This window comes from Erinaceus europaeus, chromosome 10 (assembly GCF_950295315.1).
Source record: "Erinaceus europaeus chromosome 10, mEriEur2.1, whole genome shotgun sequence".
In the NCBI taxonomy this organism is placed as follows: Eukaryota; Metazoa; Chordata; class Mammalia; order Eulipotyphla; family Erinaceidae; genus Erinaceus; species Erinaceus europaeus.
The window spans coordinates 94,936,066-94,952,658 of record NC_080171.1 but is presented as its reverse complement, the minus strand read 5'-3'; the positions used below and the strand labels follow the sequence as shown (position 1 = coordinate 94,952,658).

Sequence of the window (16,593 nt, the reverse complement as noted above, 5' to 3'; positions counted from 1 at the left end):
AACCCTTAGTAAAAACCAGAAACCCCATTTCTCTAGGGTTACAAAGTTGGCTTACACTGAAAAGATAATTAATTTCACTGTACAAACAGAAGCAGGAAAAGTGCAAACAAATTTGTACAGATTTAGGAAGAGCCTTTGGCAAAACTCAACACCAAGTCATGAGAAAAACTTTCACCAATAAAAGTGAACTTCCTCACCCTGGGTCTATGGAAAACTTACAGCTAACACCTGAAACAAGGCAATGAGGTCCACTCTCACCATTGAACACTGTTCTGAAGGTCCTAGTCAGTGCAGGAAGGCAAGGGGGGAAAAAGGCATAAGAACTTGAAGAGGGAGCAGGTGGTGGTGCACCTGGTTAAGTGCACACATTACAATGTGCAAAGACCCAGGTTCAAGTCTTTGGTCCCCACCTGCAAGTAGAAAGACTCATGAGCAGTGAAGCAGGGCTGTAGATGTCTCTCTTTCTCTCTACCTCTCCTCCTCCCTTCTCAATTTCTCTCTGTCTTTATCCAATAACAAAATAAATAAAATATTTTTTTAAAAAGAAATGTGTAAATGTTCTTAAAAACAACAACAACAAAAAAGACTTGAAAGGGGCTCTCATGCCTGATTCAATCCGTTCATGCCAGGTTCAATCCCCAGCACCAACATAAGCCAGAGTTGAACAGTGCTCTGGTCTTGCTCTCTATATCTGTGTGTTTGTGAGTGTCTCTCTCTGCCTGGCTATCATTAAAATAAAAAATTCGTATTAAAAAATTTTCTCCAGAGATAATTGCGCATGTGGAAAATCCTAAACACACACACACACACACACACACACACACTACTAGAATAAAAAATGAAGTTTAGGGAGTCAGGCGGTAGTGCAATGGGTTAAGTGCAGGTGGCTAAAAGTGCAAGCACTGGTCTAAGGATCCCAGTTCAAGCCCTTGGCTCCCCACCTGCAGGGGAGTCGCTTCACAGGTGGTGAAACAGGTCTGCAGGTGTCTTTCTCTCCCCCTCTCTGTCTTCCCCTCCTCTCTCCTGTCCTATCCAACGACGACCACATCAATAACAACAATAATAACTACAACAATAAAACAACAAGGGAAACAAAAGGGGATAAATAAGTATTTTTTTTTAAATGAAGTTTAGCAAGGCCACGGGCTATAATGTCACATAATTCTATGTCTACAGATTAGCAATAAACAATTGTAAAATGCAATTTGTAAAACAATACCCTTTAGAATATATAAAAACATGTTTAAGTATTATAAAGTAAAAACTAAAAACAAAAAAGCTGACATTTAAAAAGACCTAAATAAATAAGAATTAAAATATTCATGGGTTGAAAGGTCAAATTTATAATGAGATGTTAATTGCCCCAAGCCAATTAAAAATAGATTCAGGGCAAATTCACTCAAAATCCCAGGTTTGTTTCTAGAAGTTTACAAGTTGATTCTAGCATTTATAGAGAAATGCAAGTGACTCAGAAAAGCCAAACAACTCTTCAGACACCAACAGAGCTGGAGAACTCACATAACTGAATTTTAAAGATGATAAAGCTACAGCAACTAAGATAGTGTAGTTCTGGCAAAAGGACAGACATACACAGAAGTGGAACACATGCAGAGCTGAAGAGACTATGCCAGCAAGGGCAAATGATCTTTGACAGAGGCCAAATTTTTTTTCTCACTTTTTTAAAATTACTGATTTAATAATGATACAGAACTGCAAGATATCAGGGGTGTAACTCCACACCTTTTCTACCACCAGAATTCTGTGTCCTCATTCCCTCCACTGGAAACTGCAATGGTTTTCCCAAGGTCACAGATAATGGGTTTTGACTATTTCTTTTTCTTTCTTCCTTTCTTTCTTCCCTTTTGCTGCCTTTTTGTTTTATTATTGCAGCTATTATTGTTGCTGTTATTGTTGTTGTTACTGATGTCGTAGTTGTTGGATAGGACAGAGAGAAATGGAGAGAGGAGGGGAAGACAGAAAGGGGGAGAGAAAGATAGACACCTGCAGACCTACTTCACCGCCTGTGAAGCAACTCCCCTGCAGGTGGGGAGCCGGGGCTGGAACCAGGATCCTTATGCCAGTCCTTGCACTTTGTGCCATGTGCACTTAACCACTGCGCTACCGCCTGACTCCCAACTATTATTTCTATAAATATTATATTTATAAATATTTGCCTATTCTTTTCTGTGGTCCTGCCTTTTCTTCCTTTGTTTCTTTCATTTCCTTTTTTAAAAATATTTATTTATTCCCTTTTGTTGTCCTTATTGTTTTATTGTCATAGTTATTATTGTTTTTCTTTTATATTGATGTCGTCGTTGTTGGATAGGACAGAGAGAAATGGAGAGAAAGACAGAAACCTGCAGACCTGCTTCACCACTTGTGAAGCGACTCCCCTGTATGTGAGCAGCCTGGGGCTCAAACCGGGATCCTTACGTCGGTCCTTACGCTTTGTATCACGTGTGTTTAACCCACTGCGCTACCGCCCGACTCCCTTTCTTTCATTTCTTAGGCTAGAAAGCCAAGTTAGTTCTTTGACTGTTTTATCAACTTGGGGGAAAGAAAGTTTACAATGTTTGAAGGCAGGTTTCAAGAATACAAAAAGCCGGGGGCCAGACGCTGGCACACTGGGTTAAGCACACCTAGTACCATGTGAAAGGACTTGGGTTTGAGCACCTGGCCTCCCCCCACCCCGCTTCCCTCCTGCAGGGAATAAACTTGTTGGTTTTTTGTTTTGTTTTTTCCCCCTCCAGGGTTATCACTGGGGCTCAGTGCCTGCACTTGAATCCACTGCTCCTGGAGGCTATTTTTTCCCTTTTGTTGCCCTTGTTGTTTATTGTTGTTGTTGTTACTATTATTATTGTTGTTGCTGCTTTCATTGTTGTTGGGTAGGACAGAGAGAAATCAAGAGAGGACAGGAAGACAGAGGGGGAAAGAAAGATACCTGCAGACCTGCTTCACCGCTTGTGAAACAACCCCCTGCAGGTGGGGGCTGGGGGCTCAAACTGGGATCTTGCGTTGGTCCTTGAGCTTTGCGCCATGTGTGCTTATCCCACTGCACCAACACTTGCCCCCCCCCCCAAGAAACTACTTAAGTGGTGAAGCAAGTACTGCAGGTGTCTCAGTATCTCTCCTTCCTCTTTCAATTTCTCTGACCTATTGAATAAAAAAAGGGAAAAAAAGGGGAAAATGGCCACCAGGAGCAGTGAATTTGTCATTCAGGTACGAGCCCCAGTGATAATTGTGGAGACAATAAAATTAATTGATTAATTAGAAAAATATAAGAAACCCATAATATATATTATTGAATGGAATTAGTATTACCCCTGTACCCATCAGATTGGAGAATACAAATACCTCCAACTGAAAATTTATCTGGAATTTTCCCTTATGCTGCCTCTTGAATTTTTCACTATAGAATACAAAACTCCTGATCAGCACCCATTTTCCATCCTTTCTTTCAATTTAAAACACATTACTTATTGGGGGTTGGGTGGTAGTGCAGCGGGTTAAGCGCACATGGCGCAAGGACTGGCATAAGGATCCTGGTTCAAGTCCCTGGCTCCCCACCTGCAGGGGAGTCACTTCACGGACAGTGAAGCAGGTCTGCAGGTGACTGTCTTTTTCTTCCCCTCTCTGTCTTCCTCCCCCCTCTCTCCATTTCTCTCTATCCTGTCAAACAACGAACAACATCAACAACAACAATGATAACAAGGGCAACAAAAGGGGGGAAAAATGGCCTCCAGAAGCAGTGAATTCCTGGTGCAGGCACGGAGCCCCAGCCATAACTCTGGAGGCAAAAAAAAAAAAAATTACTTATTTTAATGTTAAAGGTAAAGAGAGAAAGAGAAAGACCAGAGCACTGTTCACAGCTCTGGCTTATGGTGCTGCTGGGGACTGACCCTGAGACCTTGGAGCCTCAGGCATGAAAAGTCTCTTTGCATATCGATGATCTCCCTAGCCCCTCATTTTCCTTTTTTTTGTTTTTGCCTCCAAGGTTATCATTGGGGCTCGGAGACAGCACCATGAATCTACAGCTCCTAGTGGCCATTTTTTTCCTACTGGATAGGTCAGAGAGAAATAGAGAGGGGAGGGGAAGGGAGGGGAAGATAAGGATAGAGAAAGATAGACACTTGCAGACCTGCTTCACCTCTTGTGAAGCGACTGGAGAGCTGGGGGCTTAAACCAGGATCCTTGCACTGGTTCTTGTGATTCTTACTGTGTGTGCTTAGCCCAGTGCGCCACTGCCCAGCCCCCTTCATTTTCCTTTCTTTTTCACCTTTTTTGTGCATGATCCACAGATGCTGTGGAAGCTACCTGAGTATAGACTGTGGCCCTGCTCCAACAGATCCTACTCAGTGTATACCAACTGCCTCCACTCAGTGGGAAAAAATATCTGAACAGCGTGAGGATGATTTATATAGTGTTTATACAAAAAGAGCAGTAGGTATGCTGGGAATTTGTACCCCAGGAAGGAAACTCAAACCTAATGAGCAAATAGTGATAGATCAAAAAACAGTGAGCTCTCCAAGCTCTAGTTACTGAGGGCTAGTGACCCTGAAACATCCTCCCTGAAAAAAATGGAAAATACAACTATGTAAACAGAGTGATATGTAACTGAAAAAAATCAGATAAGCAGAGGGAACAAAATGACTACCTGATTTTTAATTTTTTATGGCCCTTTATGCATACACCAAATCATATCATTCTCACTCTACCGTGGGACACACTACTGCTATATCTCCCCACACTTTTACGGGGAGTCCAAGGTTAAGATCAAAAGTTGAGCAACTGATAAAGAATTCAGATCTGTTCAACTTTTTTTTTTTAATTCCATTATTCTGTTCCTAAAGAAAAATAGTAAGACCCGACACGCTATTCTTTTCTCTCTTCACCTGACATGTGAACCACAATGAAAATCTAATGAAACATCAATTTTCAAAGAAATACACTAGTACACAATATTTGCATATGCATCTAGTGAATGTCAAGGACCTTATGAAGTGCATATCCTATAGGTTCAAGGTGGCACGAGTGCCCTGTGAACGTTTATTTGTTGGAACTGCACCATTCTGGGCTGACTTTTTCAGACAGACAGAAAGACAGACAGACAGACAGCCACAGGAAAGGACAATGCAGCACTGAAACTTCCTCCAATTTGGTTGGTAGAGATTTGGACCTGGATTATATGCATGGCAAAGCAGGTGCCTGGAGTTGGGCGGTAGCACAGCAGGTTAAGCACATGTGGCGTAAAGCACAAGGCAAAGCAGGTGCCCTAACCTTGTAAACTTTTAAAATGACTCAACAGGGGGGTCAGGTGGTAGCGCAGCAGATTAAGCGCACGTGGCGCAAAGCGCAAGGACTGGCATAAGGATCCTGGTTCGAGCCCCCAGCTCCCCACCTGCAGGTGAGTCAATTCACAGGCGGTGAAGCAGGTCTGCAGGTGTCTATCTTTCTCTCCCCCTCTCTGTCTTCCCCTCCCCTCTCCATTTCTCTCTGTCCTATCCAACAATGAACAACATCAACAACAACAATAATAACAACAACAAGGCTACAACAACAAGGGCAACAAAAGGGGGGGATGACCAAAAGCAGGAAACCAAAAGCAGAAAAATAATCTAAAGAACCTGAGAGGGGAAAATCTAAGGCAAGGGCTGACAAACTATAGTTTGTGGTTCAAATCTGGCCTGCCAACCACTATAAATACAGTTTACTGGAAGATAACCATGCTAATGTGTTTAGTACTGTCTGTGGCTATTTTTCTATACCAATGGAAAAATTAAATAACATATGTCCATAAAATTAAAATATTGGGCAGGGGGTAGATAGCATAATGGTTATGCAAACAGACTCTCATGCCTGAGGCTCCAAAGTCCTAGGCTCAATCCCCCATACCACCATAAGCCAGAGCTGAACAGTGCTCTGGTTAAAAAAAAAAGGGAGGGAGTCTGGAGGTAGTGCAGTGGGTTAAGCGCATGTGGCACAACACGTAAGGATCCCGGTTCGAGCCCCTGGCTCCCCACCTGCAGAGGGGTCGCTTCATGGGTGGTGAAGCAGGTCTGCAGGTGTCTGTCTCTCCCTCTCTCCATTTCTCTCTGTCCTATCTAACAATAACGACATCAATAACAATAATAACTACAATAACAATAAGAACAAGAGCAACAAAAAGGGAAAATAAATAAATATAAAAATAATTTTTTAAAAAACTTAAAATATGGGAGTCGGGCAATAGCACAGCAGGTTAAGTGCTGGTGGCGTAAAGCGCAAGGACTGGTCTAAGGATCCCTACCTGCAGGGGAGTCGCTTCAGAGGTGGTGAAGCAGGTCTGCAGGTGTCTGTCTTTCTATCCCCCTCTCTACATTTCTCTTTGTCCTATTTGACAATGATGGCATCAATAACAACAATAATAACTACAACAATAAAAAAACAAGGGCAACAAAAGGGAATAAATAAATAAATAAATAATACTTTTAAAAAGCTTAAAATATTTACTATTCACCCTTTCATAGAAAAATCTGTCAACATTTGACCTAAAATCATAAATGACATATTACAATTCTTCATATATATGTATTAAACCTTTATTTTATTTGACAGGACAGAGAGAAATTGAGAGGGTAGGGGAGACTGAAGGAGAAAGAGAAACACCTGCAGCACAGCTTCACTATTTGTGAAACTTCTGCCCTGTAGGTGAGGTTTATTTACTTATTTTTATTATTGATCAAGGTTATCACTGAGGCTTGGTGCTTACATGGCAAATCCACAATTCTTAGCTGTCATTTTTCCCTTTTTTTTTTTTTTGTCTTTTCTTTATTTTTTTATTAGATAGGACAGAGAGAAACTGAGAGGGGAAGGGAGGGAGAGACAGAAAGAGACACCTGCAAACCGGCTTCACCACTCATGAAGTTCCCCCCTCCCCACACAGGTGGGAAGCAAGGCTGAAACTTGGATCTTTAAAAGTCTTCTAAAGGAAGTTTACAATATAGAGAGTAGACAAGCATTCTGCCAGGAAAGCATCATTTCCATTTTTTTTTTTTTAAGATTAGGAAAAGCAAAGAAAACAGAGTATCTGCCGACAGAAACTACTGATGAGATCCTAAGATGCTGAGCTTTATTACAATTGGCAATGCTTATCCATTAGGACTATGCAAGCTAACAAAATCTCTTCTTGTTTTAGAGGGGAAGACAAGGAAATTATGATTAAATGCTAATGCCAAACATGATAGCATAAGAATGAGTAAAAAGGTCTTTCAATCAGACAACTGTTGGAAAGGAAATAAAGTACTGCAGTGGAAGTCTGTCTTGCAAAGGGCTTAATGAAATAAAGGATAACCCCTGAAAGGAAAGGCTGTAACACTACTAAGAACAAGCAGTATCATAATAAGGAAACTTCATACTAACTAGAGCAATAAACTTTAAAAGGATTCCACTTGATTAAGGGAAAAATTGAGTGATTCAATACTATCTATTCTTTCGGAAGAATGAAACTTACATTATCCAGATCCTTTCGCAGTGCAATCTTGCTGGTCACCAGCTCGTGGGCTAAGTCATCATTTTCTTGTTCCAACCTCATATTAGCTTCTTGGAGACGCCGATTCTCCCTCTGCAGGATGGAGAGAAACTAGTTATAGACACAAAGATCAAGTGGACACTATCGCTTATCAGGGTTAATACCTAAAACCACTTTCTGCATCCTGTGGAAATAAAGGTTGATGTGACTGACTAGTCCTGATGTGCTACTAATGAACAATTTCTTATTTTCTGTCTCCATAAAAAAAAAAATACCTCATTTAAGTGACCTTGTCAAGCAGCTATTTCTTATTAACTATGATGAAAAGGCCACTGAACTGTAACAAACTAAGCGGCTGGTTTGAAGCAAAGAGAGATCATGCTTTCCCACTTACAAATTCAAACTGAAACTTGAAGCTAAAAACAGTGGAATGAAATTTTAAAAAGAACTCAATAAAAGTAGTTACAGACACAGCTATAGGAAGGAGAGACTGGTAGCTCTTCATATTATCTAGGCCATAAGAAAACAAACCTCAAATCGCTCGATGGGGTCTTCCTGTTGGGCTTGTTGTTCCCTCATAGTATGATATTCTTTTTCATATTTTTTTAATTTCTTCTGACTAATCTGTAAGATAAACAACAGTACAAATGCAAAACTATCAGAAAATGGCAAGTTCTTCAAGGCCTGCACTGAAGACCATCCCCAATCACTATGGAAAGTTGTTGTTTCCTGGTTTTGGGGGAAGGACCCAAAAATTCTTACTCAAAGACTGTTATTACCCAGTGTTTTGTTGGGGATATTTAGTTTTAAGGGTTTGTGCTCTATTTGTTTTTTTTATCAGAGCACTGTTCAGCTCAGGCTTATGGAGATGTGGGGGATTGAGCCTGGGACTTTGGAGTCTCAGGCATGGAAGTCTTTTTGCATAACCCCTATGTTATCTCCCCTACTCTAGTTCCTATGGTTTTTATGAACATGCTATAGTTAGCACCACCTACCTGAGTTTTATTCCTACTGTCACCACCATCAACCACCATTTATTTATAATAGCACACACCAGCATGCTACAAGGTGCTTTAAATCTATGGTCTCTTGGCACCTCTGCAAAGCATACTATCATCTTCATTTAATAGGCAAGTTGTCTGAGGTAAAAGGTTATAAAACTTGACTAAGGTCATTCAGTTAGCCCAGCTAAATTGGGATTTGATTCCAGGTCACTAACTCCAACTAAAGGTCAAGCCATTTACTTCACTACTCTATCACCTATCATTCTTCATTCCTACCAGTCTCTCTTTGTGTTTTTTTTCAAGTAAGTACAATTCTCTTTGACCTAAAAAAGCACAGTTCTGGGGTTGGGTAGCAGTGCAGCAGGTTAAGCGCAGGTGGTGCAAAAGTGCAAGGACCAGAATAAGGATCCTGGTTCGAACCCCCGGCTCCCCATCTGCAAGGGTGGTCACTTCACAGGCGTTGAAGCAAGTCTGCAGGTATCTGTCTTTCTCTTCCCTTCTCTGTCTCCCCTCCTCTCTCGATTTCTCTGTCTTATCCAGCAACAACAGCAATGACAACAATAATAATAACGACAATAACAAGGGTAACGACAAAGGCAACAAATGGGAAAAATGGCCTCCAGGAGCAGTGGATTTGCAGTGCAGGCACCAAGCCCCAGAAATAACCCTGGAGGCAAAAAAAAAAAAAAAAAAAAAGCACAGTTCTACTGACCATTCTATGTAGCTATTCTTGTGTCCCAAACCCTTGTTCTTTTTCCACCAGCGGCTGAAAACTGCCAGACTTTACCTTTCACTTTCATGGTCACTCTCTTTAATCTAAATCAAGCTTTTGCTTTGACTACTCTAGCACATACCATTGTGAAGGTCAGGAGTGATGTCTCTCCCCAAGTTTGTTCACACCATCATCAACCCGACTTATCTATCCCCAGCTACACTTCAAAATTCTGTGACTTTTAAGTTTTAACATAACTAACTCACTCGTATTCCCTCTAGGAAATCTTTTTTTTTCCCTTTTTTCCTCTGACTTTCCCTCTAATCAAACTGTCTTTCCCACTCTTCGTCCTTTCTCTTTCTTCATCCTAAATTATAAGCAAAGAGTTTCTTCAAAATGCAACTCTTTAAGTCTTGTTTAAAATTCATTTAAATTATTAAATGAGCCTCCTAGGTGATTTCTAAAACTGTATTTAAAAAAAATTATAAAATGTAACAAAATAGAAAAAGGATCAAAACATCTGTGTACGATTTAAAGAATGACCATATAGTTATCACTCACCCATCCTCAAAGTTTAATAATAAGATGCAATATCCCAGGCCAGCAAGATAGCTCACCCAGATAGTGTGCCTGCTTTACACTACACATGACCCAAATCTGGCATATATCTCACTCAGGAAAGGCCTAGTGCTGTGGTATCTCTCTTTTTTTATCTAAAAAAAAGTTAGTGTGGAAGAGTTATGCTTCAATGAAAAAAATAAAGAAAGGAAAAAGAAGAGGTGCTACAGTGCTGACTTGCAAATCTGACTTATGGTCCCTAATTCCAGGTAACTGTTACTCTCACAGCCAGTCCAGTCCAAACTCATATTATGTTAGAGACGAAGGGCTGGGAGATAGCATAATGGTTATGCAAAAGACTTTCATGATGAGGCTCCCAAGGTTCAGTCTCTAGCACCACCATAAGCCAGAGAGCAGTGCTCTGTATCTCTCTCATTAAAATAAAATGCAAAAGGGGGGTGGGCACTGGGTTAAGCACACATGGCATGAAGTGTAAGGACTGGAGTAAGGAACCCAATTTTGAGCCCCTAGCTCCCCACCTGCAGAGGGGGGTCACTTCACAAGAAGGGAAGCAGGTCTGCAGGTGTCTATCTTTCTCTCCCCCCGTCTTCCCCTCCTTTCTCGATTTCTTTCCATCCTATCCAACAACAGCAATAACAGCAATAATACAACAACAACAACAACATAATGGAAAAAATCGCCACCAGGAGCAGTGGATTTGTAGTGCAGGCACTGAGTCCCAGCAATAACCTTGGAAGCACAAAAAATACATTAAAGTTTTTTTTTTTTTTTAAAGAGAGAGGAGAAAATTGATACCTATACAAGGGAGGGGCAAAATGCAGAATGCTGGTGTTAGCATCTATCTCCAAGCCCCAATTCCACAATTTCTTAGTTCATTTTCATTGTTTCTCTCCACAGACTCTGTGGACACCTGCTCTGCTTTCATCAGAATATTTACAGGTCTGCCTCAATCACAATTTACTCCTGGAGTCTGGCTACTGCCCAAGAGTAGGCAGCCAGGAACATTAACAGTAGGCCCTGGCTTTAGTCTATAGAAAGATGCCCATTAAACACTTGGGGTGAGGCCACAAGCTGGAGAACGACATCACTAAACCCAGATCTTTTGTGGTTTAAGGGCAATGTCAGGGTAAATGTTTACTGTGCAACTAAGTGATTCACAAAGAAAGCACCTAAATAAAATGTCTGTGATCAGTAATTTATAAACAATCCTAGATAAATTGTAGAGGAACAAAAATAAGTGAGGCTTGTGGGCAGCAGATGTTTCCTTCCAGTGCTCTTCGATCTTGGTCTGGGGAAATGAGAAGGAAGGGCAATGGGCATGAGGCAAGTGCTAATGCTTGATATAATTTGATAATTTGACAACAAACCCTAAAACAGCCACAACTTTTTATTCTTATGCTGAGGTTAAAATTCATTTTCCTCCATAAATATACATTATAGAAGACTACTTGCAAAATAATTTCCTCTATGTTTTATTAAAAATGCCTCATTCTCAGGTCTGGGTGGTGGCTCACCTGGTTGAGCACACATTACAGCACACAGAATCCAGGTTCAAGGCCCCAGTCCCCACCTGCAGGGGGAAAGCTTCACAAGTGGTGAAGCAGTGCAGTAGGTGTCTGTCTCCCTTCCTATCTTCCCCTTCCCTCTTGGTTTCTGGCTGTTTTATCAAATAAATGAAGATAACTTTTAAAAATTTGTTTAAAAAAAATAAATGTCTCATCCTCAGAGCAAAAGGATCAAATTTCCCACAGCACTGTAACAATAGTTAGCATATAAATAGTATCTGATAAAGGCGCCCCCCCCATACTTGCTATCTCATTTGGCTCTTACATTTTTTTAACAGTACTGAGCATGAATTAATTTTACAACTAAGTAAACAAAATAAATGTTTAAAAGAAATTCTCGTAATTGTTCTGGTTTCTCTAAAATAGGGTTCTTCTCATTTCTCTAGATGATGGTCTTCACTTGCTTCTCAATCAATCTCCTGGGCAACCTCACAGGACTGGACCCAGGCCAAGCTCTGCCTTGTCTGCAGTGCAGGCTGGTCCAGAGTTCAGAGGTTCACGTTCCTGTTCCTCAGCTTTACTTGTTCTCTCCTTTGTTCACCATCACTCCCCTCAATGCCTTACTCCCCACTCCTATCACAAACAATAAAAACAACATGGGTTATAATGTGGTTTCAACTGATCTTGACTTTCAGATCAAAGGTGGCCTCATACCAACTCAAGATACCTCTGAGGTACAAACCCCCTGAATGGGAACCTAGGAGGCACTAGCAGCAAAAGCAGCAATGCAAACCTCCTAACTGGAAACACAAACACCTCTCAGTCTGCCCATCCTACCACTATAGTCTTCTATAAGACTATAGAAGACTATAAGAGAGCTGTGTAAGAGCTGTGTCTTACTCATCATTGGCCCTGCCCATGCACATAGAGTATACCCAGAAGTACTTGCTAAAGCAATGAGAAAGGTACCCTACCCTCTTTTTTTTTTTTAAATTTATTTATTCCCTTTTGTTGTACTTAGTGTTTTACTGTTGTAGTTATTGATGTCATTGTTGGATAAGACAGAGAGATGGAGAGAGGAGGTGGAGAGAAAGACAGACACCTGCAGACCTGCTTCACCGCTTGTGCAGTGTCTCCCCTGCAGGTGGGGAGTTGGGGGCTTGAACTGGGATCCTTATGCTGATCCTTGAGCTTTACGCCACCTGTACTTAACCCGCTGCACTATCGCCCGGCTCCCACCCTATCCTCTTCTTTGCAGTTTCTTCTGAATAGAAGCAATAACCAGAGTGAAGGTACACTGTGGGTCTTTTACCTCTGACTGGACAACCCCATACCTGGTTCATTCCCAGTTCTCAGTGAACTGTTTGTGACACCTTCTTCACCTCATCAGACCATGTTTTTAACTTATATATTTTTATATAGTATCAGTTTTATTATTCCATAGTAACTGCTCAAATCCAAATAATTTGTGTGGTTATTTGATTATGCTTTTCCACTAGGATCAAGCTACATCTGTTTTTCTTATCACCGTTATCTTCAGTGGTGATGCTTAGAACATAGTTGGTATTCAACAATTACATGTTGTGCAAACCAAAGCTAAAAGTCTTCCTTTTAAACTAATAAGGACACAGAAAGGGCACTTATATAACCAGTAGCTGGGTACCACTATGCACACTGTTCTTTGTCAGACGCAAAGGACTTGCTAAACAAATGAGAAAGGAGCCCTACCCTCTTCTTTGCACAGATGTTTTCTGAATAAAAACAGTAACCACAGTGGGGGTGCACTGTACGTCATACAGCCAGTCATACAGACATGTATATAGGTGACAAAATGCAAACTCTGCAAGGGAAGAAATCTTTTTCACTGTGAAATTTCTAGTGTCATGCACACAGAAAGCATGAAAATACTTAGCAGAGCCATAGTTCCTGTATTTAGAAGTTGTGGATTTGGGCCTGGGTGGTGTACTTTGTTGAGAGCAGATGCTACCAGAAGCAATAACCCAGGTTCAATCTCCCACACCCCACCTGCAGGGGGAAAACTTCCTGAGCAGTGTCTGTCTCTGCCTTTCCTTCCACTCTTTAATTTCTCTCTGTCCTGTCAAGTAAAAGGGAAAAAAGGGTGAGGGGAGAGGGGAAAATGGCTGCTGGAAGCAGTGGATTTGTAATGTAGGCACCAAGCCCCAGCAATAACAACTCTGGGGGGAGGGGAGGTAGAGAAGAAAAAAATTCAGGTTCATGATCCTGTCTTATTTACACAAATAACATTTGAATAGAATTCAGGAAGTAGGGAAGCTGTGGAATCTGTCCAGAACTCCCAACTGCACTCAGTGTTGTCTACCTCCTAAAAGAAGACTGTGGAAATCACAGCTTCACACAGAGAGATATTTTCGCCCTCAAAGAATACATTTGAATCTTGAATTTGAATCATACTCTTTTAATATATGTACTTGTCCTGGGAGAGCCAGTTCATGACCAGCCTCTGGAAGAAGCATGGATTTCAAGGCCCAGAAGAAGAGGGAGAGTGGTGCTGACCTCACTGGGAATAAAATGGCACACTCTGTCAATAAGAACATGGGCTTTGCAGGTAGATAAATCAAGGACTGTGTTGAATTCTGTCACTGTTGATAATTTGCTGTGCGACTGAAGGAATGCTTTCTACTTTGGCTAAGCCTCCGCTTTCTCACCTGCAAAAATCCCAACAGACCTGAGGGTCATATGATATAAACTGTACATTAAGCAGTTGAGAAAACTGCCTACAAAAGTGAGGACTTCTTAATAAACAGTAGGTATTGCTTATTATTTTCTACATATTTAGCTTTAATTTGAAGCAGGACTTTCCCCTGAACATTCGCGGGTGGGGGAGAGACGACCAGGGACTCATGGCTGAGCTGGGATGCAATGCCATGCTGGCTTTATTCATCTGCATTTATACTCTCCAGGAAGGAAGTGGTAGGGTATAAAACAGGATGTGACGAAGAGAGGGTGGAGCGAAAAGAGAGTGCAAACCAATGGGGATTAAACCATGGAAAACAGGGTGTGACTAGGAGAGGGTGCGGAGTGGAAAAAGAGCTGGAACCAGTGGGGATTAAAACAATGATTATGTCTCTGTCTTCCCCTCCTCTCTCCATTTCTCTCTGTCCTATCCAACAACGAATTGCATCAACAAGGGCAATAATAATAACCACAATGAAGCTACAACAAGGGCAACAAAAGGGGGGGGAAATGGCCTCCAGGAGCGGTGGATTCATGGTGCAGGCACCGAGCCCAGCAATAACCCTGGAGGAGGAAAAATAATAATAATAATAATAATAAAATGATTATGTAAATAGACCACAGCGTTAAGCAATACAAGCAAACCTAACGTGATGATCAAAACAGAAGGTCTTTTTTTTAAATATATTTATTTTATATTTATTTTTATTTATTTATTCCCTTTTGTTGCCCTTGTTGTTTTATTGTTGTCATTGTTGTTGGATAGGACAGAGAGAAATGGAGAGGGGAGGGGGAAGACAGAGAGAGAGGGAGAGAAAGATAGACACCTGCAAGACCTGTTTCACCGCTTGTGAAGTGACACCCCTGCAGGTAGGGAGCCAGGGCTTGAACCAGGATCCCTATGCGGGTCCTTGTGCTTAGCGCCACCTGCGCTTAACCCGCTGCGCTACAGCCCGACTTCCACAGAAGGTCTTATAAGCAGAATTAGAAGCATACCAAGAGTAAAAAATGAGCCATTTAAATAAAGACCATTTAACACAGCAGATCAAGAAATTGAAGATAGGAAGTGGGGGCTGACTTACAAATTTAGTTTATTAAACTTGCAAAAGTCAGAAACCTTGCTGGGCTGGAATAAGAAGGAATTCAGTGAAAGTGGAAGGTTCTGAGTACTAACTCTGATTTTTTAGCTCTGCATGGCAGGGTTTGACGTATGCTGTGTGGGAGGGAAGAAGAGGCATGATACACTGAGGGGATCCTAACCATGAAAGCCTCACAACTAACTAAAGAAAGTTCCACATAGTCCGTTTTCCTTTTTTAGAATATGTGGGAGAGGGACTTTACTTTTTTAGTTGCTGGTTTTAAAGAACCTGAGATTTAGATAGGACTTTAAAAATAACAAGATTCCTCTCCACCTATTATTTTTAAACCTCAAAACAACTTTGTGATACAGTCCCAGAAAGGAATATCATCCTCATTCTACAGGTAGGGAATCGAAAACCTCTAACAGATAAAAGTGGCTTGTCTAATGTAAAGTGCTACACTTTTTAAGTTTGTTAAGTGGCAACAGCTGCACAAGAATGCAAGTCTGGGGCAATTCTTGCTCCTTATCATCTCTGCAGCATGTTCAGTGCTGAGTACAGTTCTTGACATAAAAGAAAATCTGTAAATATTTATTGAAGGAAATGACTCGAGAGAAGTAGAGAGATGCCTAGGAAGAAGAGGTGAAAACATGCAAGCCAAAAGGCACCTGAGTTTGAAGGATGATGATTATGACCATTGAAAGAGTAAGAGACTTTAAATATCACTTATTCTCTTTGCAATTCTCCTATTTTAACCTACCCTGGTCACATAGAAGTGGAGTCAGGATGAAAGCCAAAGGTCATAGGATTCCAAGAACTATACTCACAACCACTGTAAATCAACATACAGTTTAATTTCTGAGCCTTAATTTATTCTAATAGTTCAGATTAAAACTCCCTCCAAGATCACCATACATAATTCTATTAAGAGTATTTTTCTAAAATGCAAGAAGGATGCAAGTAGCTGGGGGATGCAAATAGATAAGGACAAAGGGAGACCTACCTATTCAAGCAAAATAACACAGTGACCATTGTTACCCTTGCAATAACTGGTAAAACTTAGGGTTTGCCGCAGAGAAAGAAAGAAATCTCCTCATATGATCCAATTGTAAATGCTAAGAACAAGCAAAAAAGTAAAACTGGAGCCTAGTTATAAGGAACGCTGGCCTTACTGACAAGTTTAAAGAGCAAGACTAAACTCTAACACAGAGACTTGGACAGAGACTAATGTTAAGTGGCTCTGTTCCTTTTTTTTTTTTTTGCCTTCAGGGTCATCACTGGGGCTCAGTGCCTGGACTACTGATCCACTGCTCCTGCGGCCATTTTTTCCCCCATCTTTAGGATAGGACAAGGAGAAAATGAGAGAAGGTGGGGAGACAGGGAGGGGGAGAGAAAGAAAGACACCCGTAGACCTGCTTCACAGGTTGAGATGACCAAACTCCCTGCAGGTGGGGAGCACTTCGTGCGCTTAACCCGGTGTGCCACCACCTGCCCC

The 16,593-nt window shown here is 41.2% G+C and overlaps 1 protein-coding gene across 5 annotated transcripts in view; it reads right to left on the bottom strand.

Annotated features, from left to right (window-relative positions):
• The window catches only part of RABGAP1 (RAB GTPase activating protein 1), a 203,881-nt gene that overhangs the window by 13,058 nt on the left and 174,230 nt on the right, over positions 1-16,593 (bottom strand). For all 5 annotated transcript variants that reach the window (XR_009552091.1, XM_060200118.1, XM_007539963.3 and 2 more), the window contains 2 exons: positions 8,039-8,131; positions 7,490-7,600 (listed from right to left, as the gene is read on the bottom strand). Coding sequence is in view for 4 of the 5 variants with exons in the window: in XM_060200118.1 (XP_060056101.1) it covers positions 7,490-7,600; positions 8,039-8,131 (204 nt within the window). In the remaining variant the exon portion in view is untranslated. The remainder of the gene's footprint in view (positions 1-7,489; positions 7,601-8,038; positions 8,132-16,593) is intronic.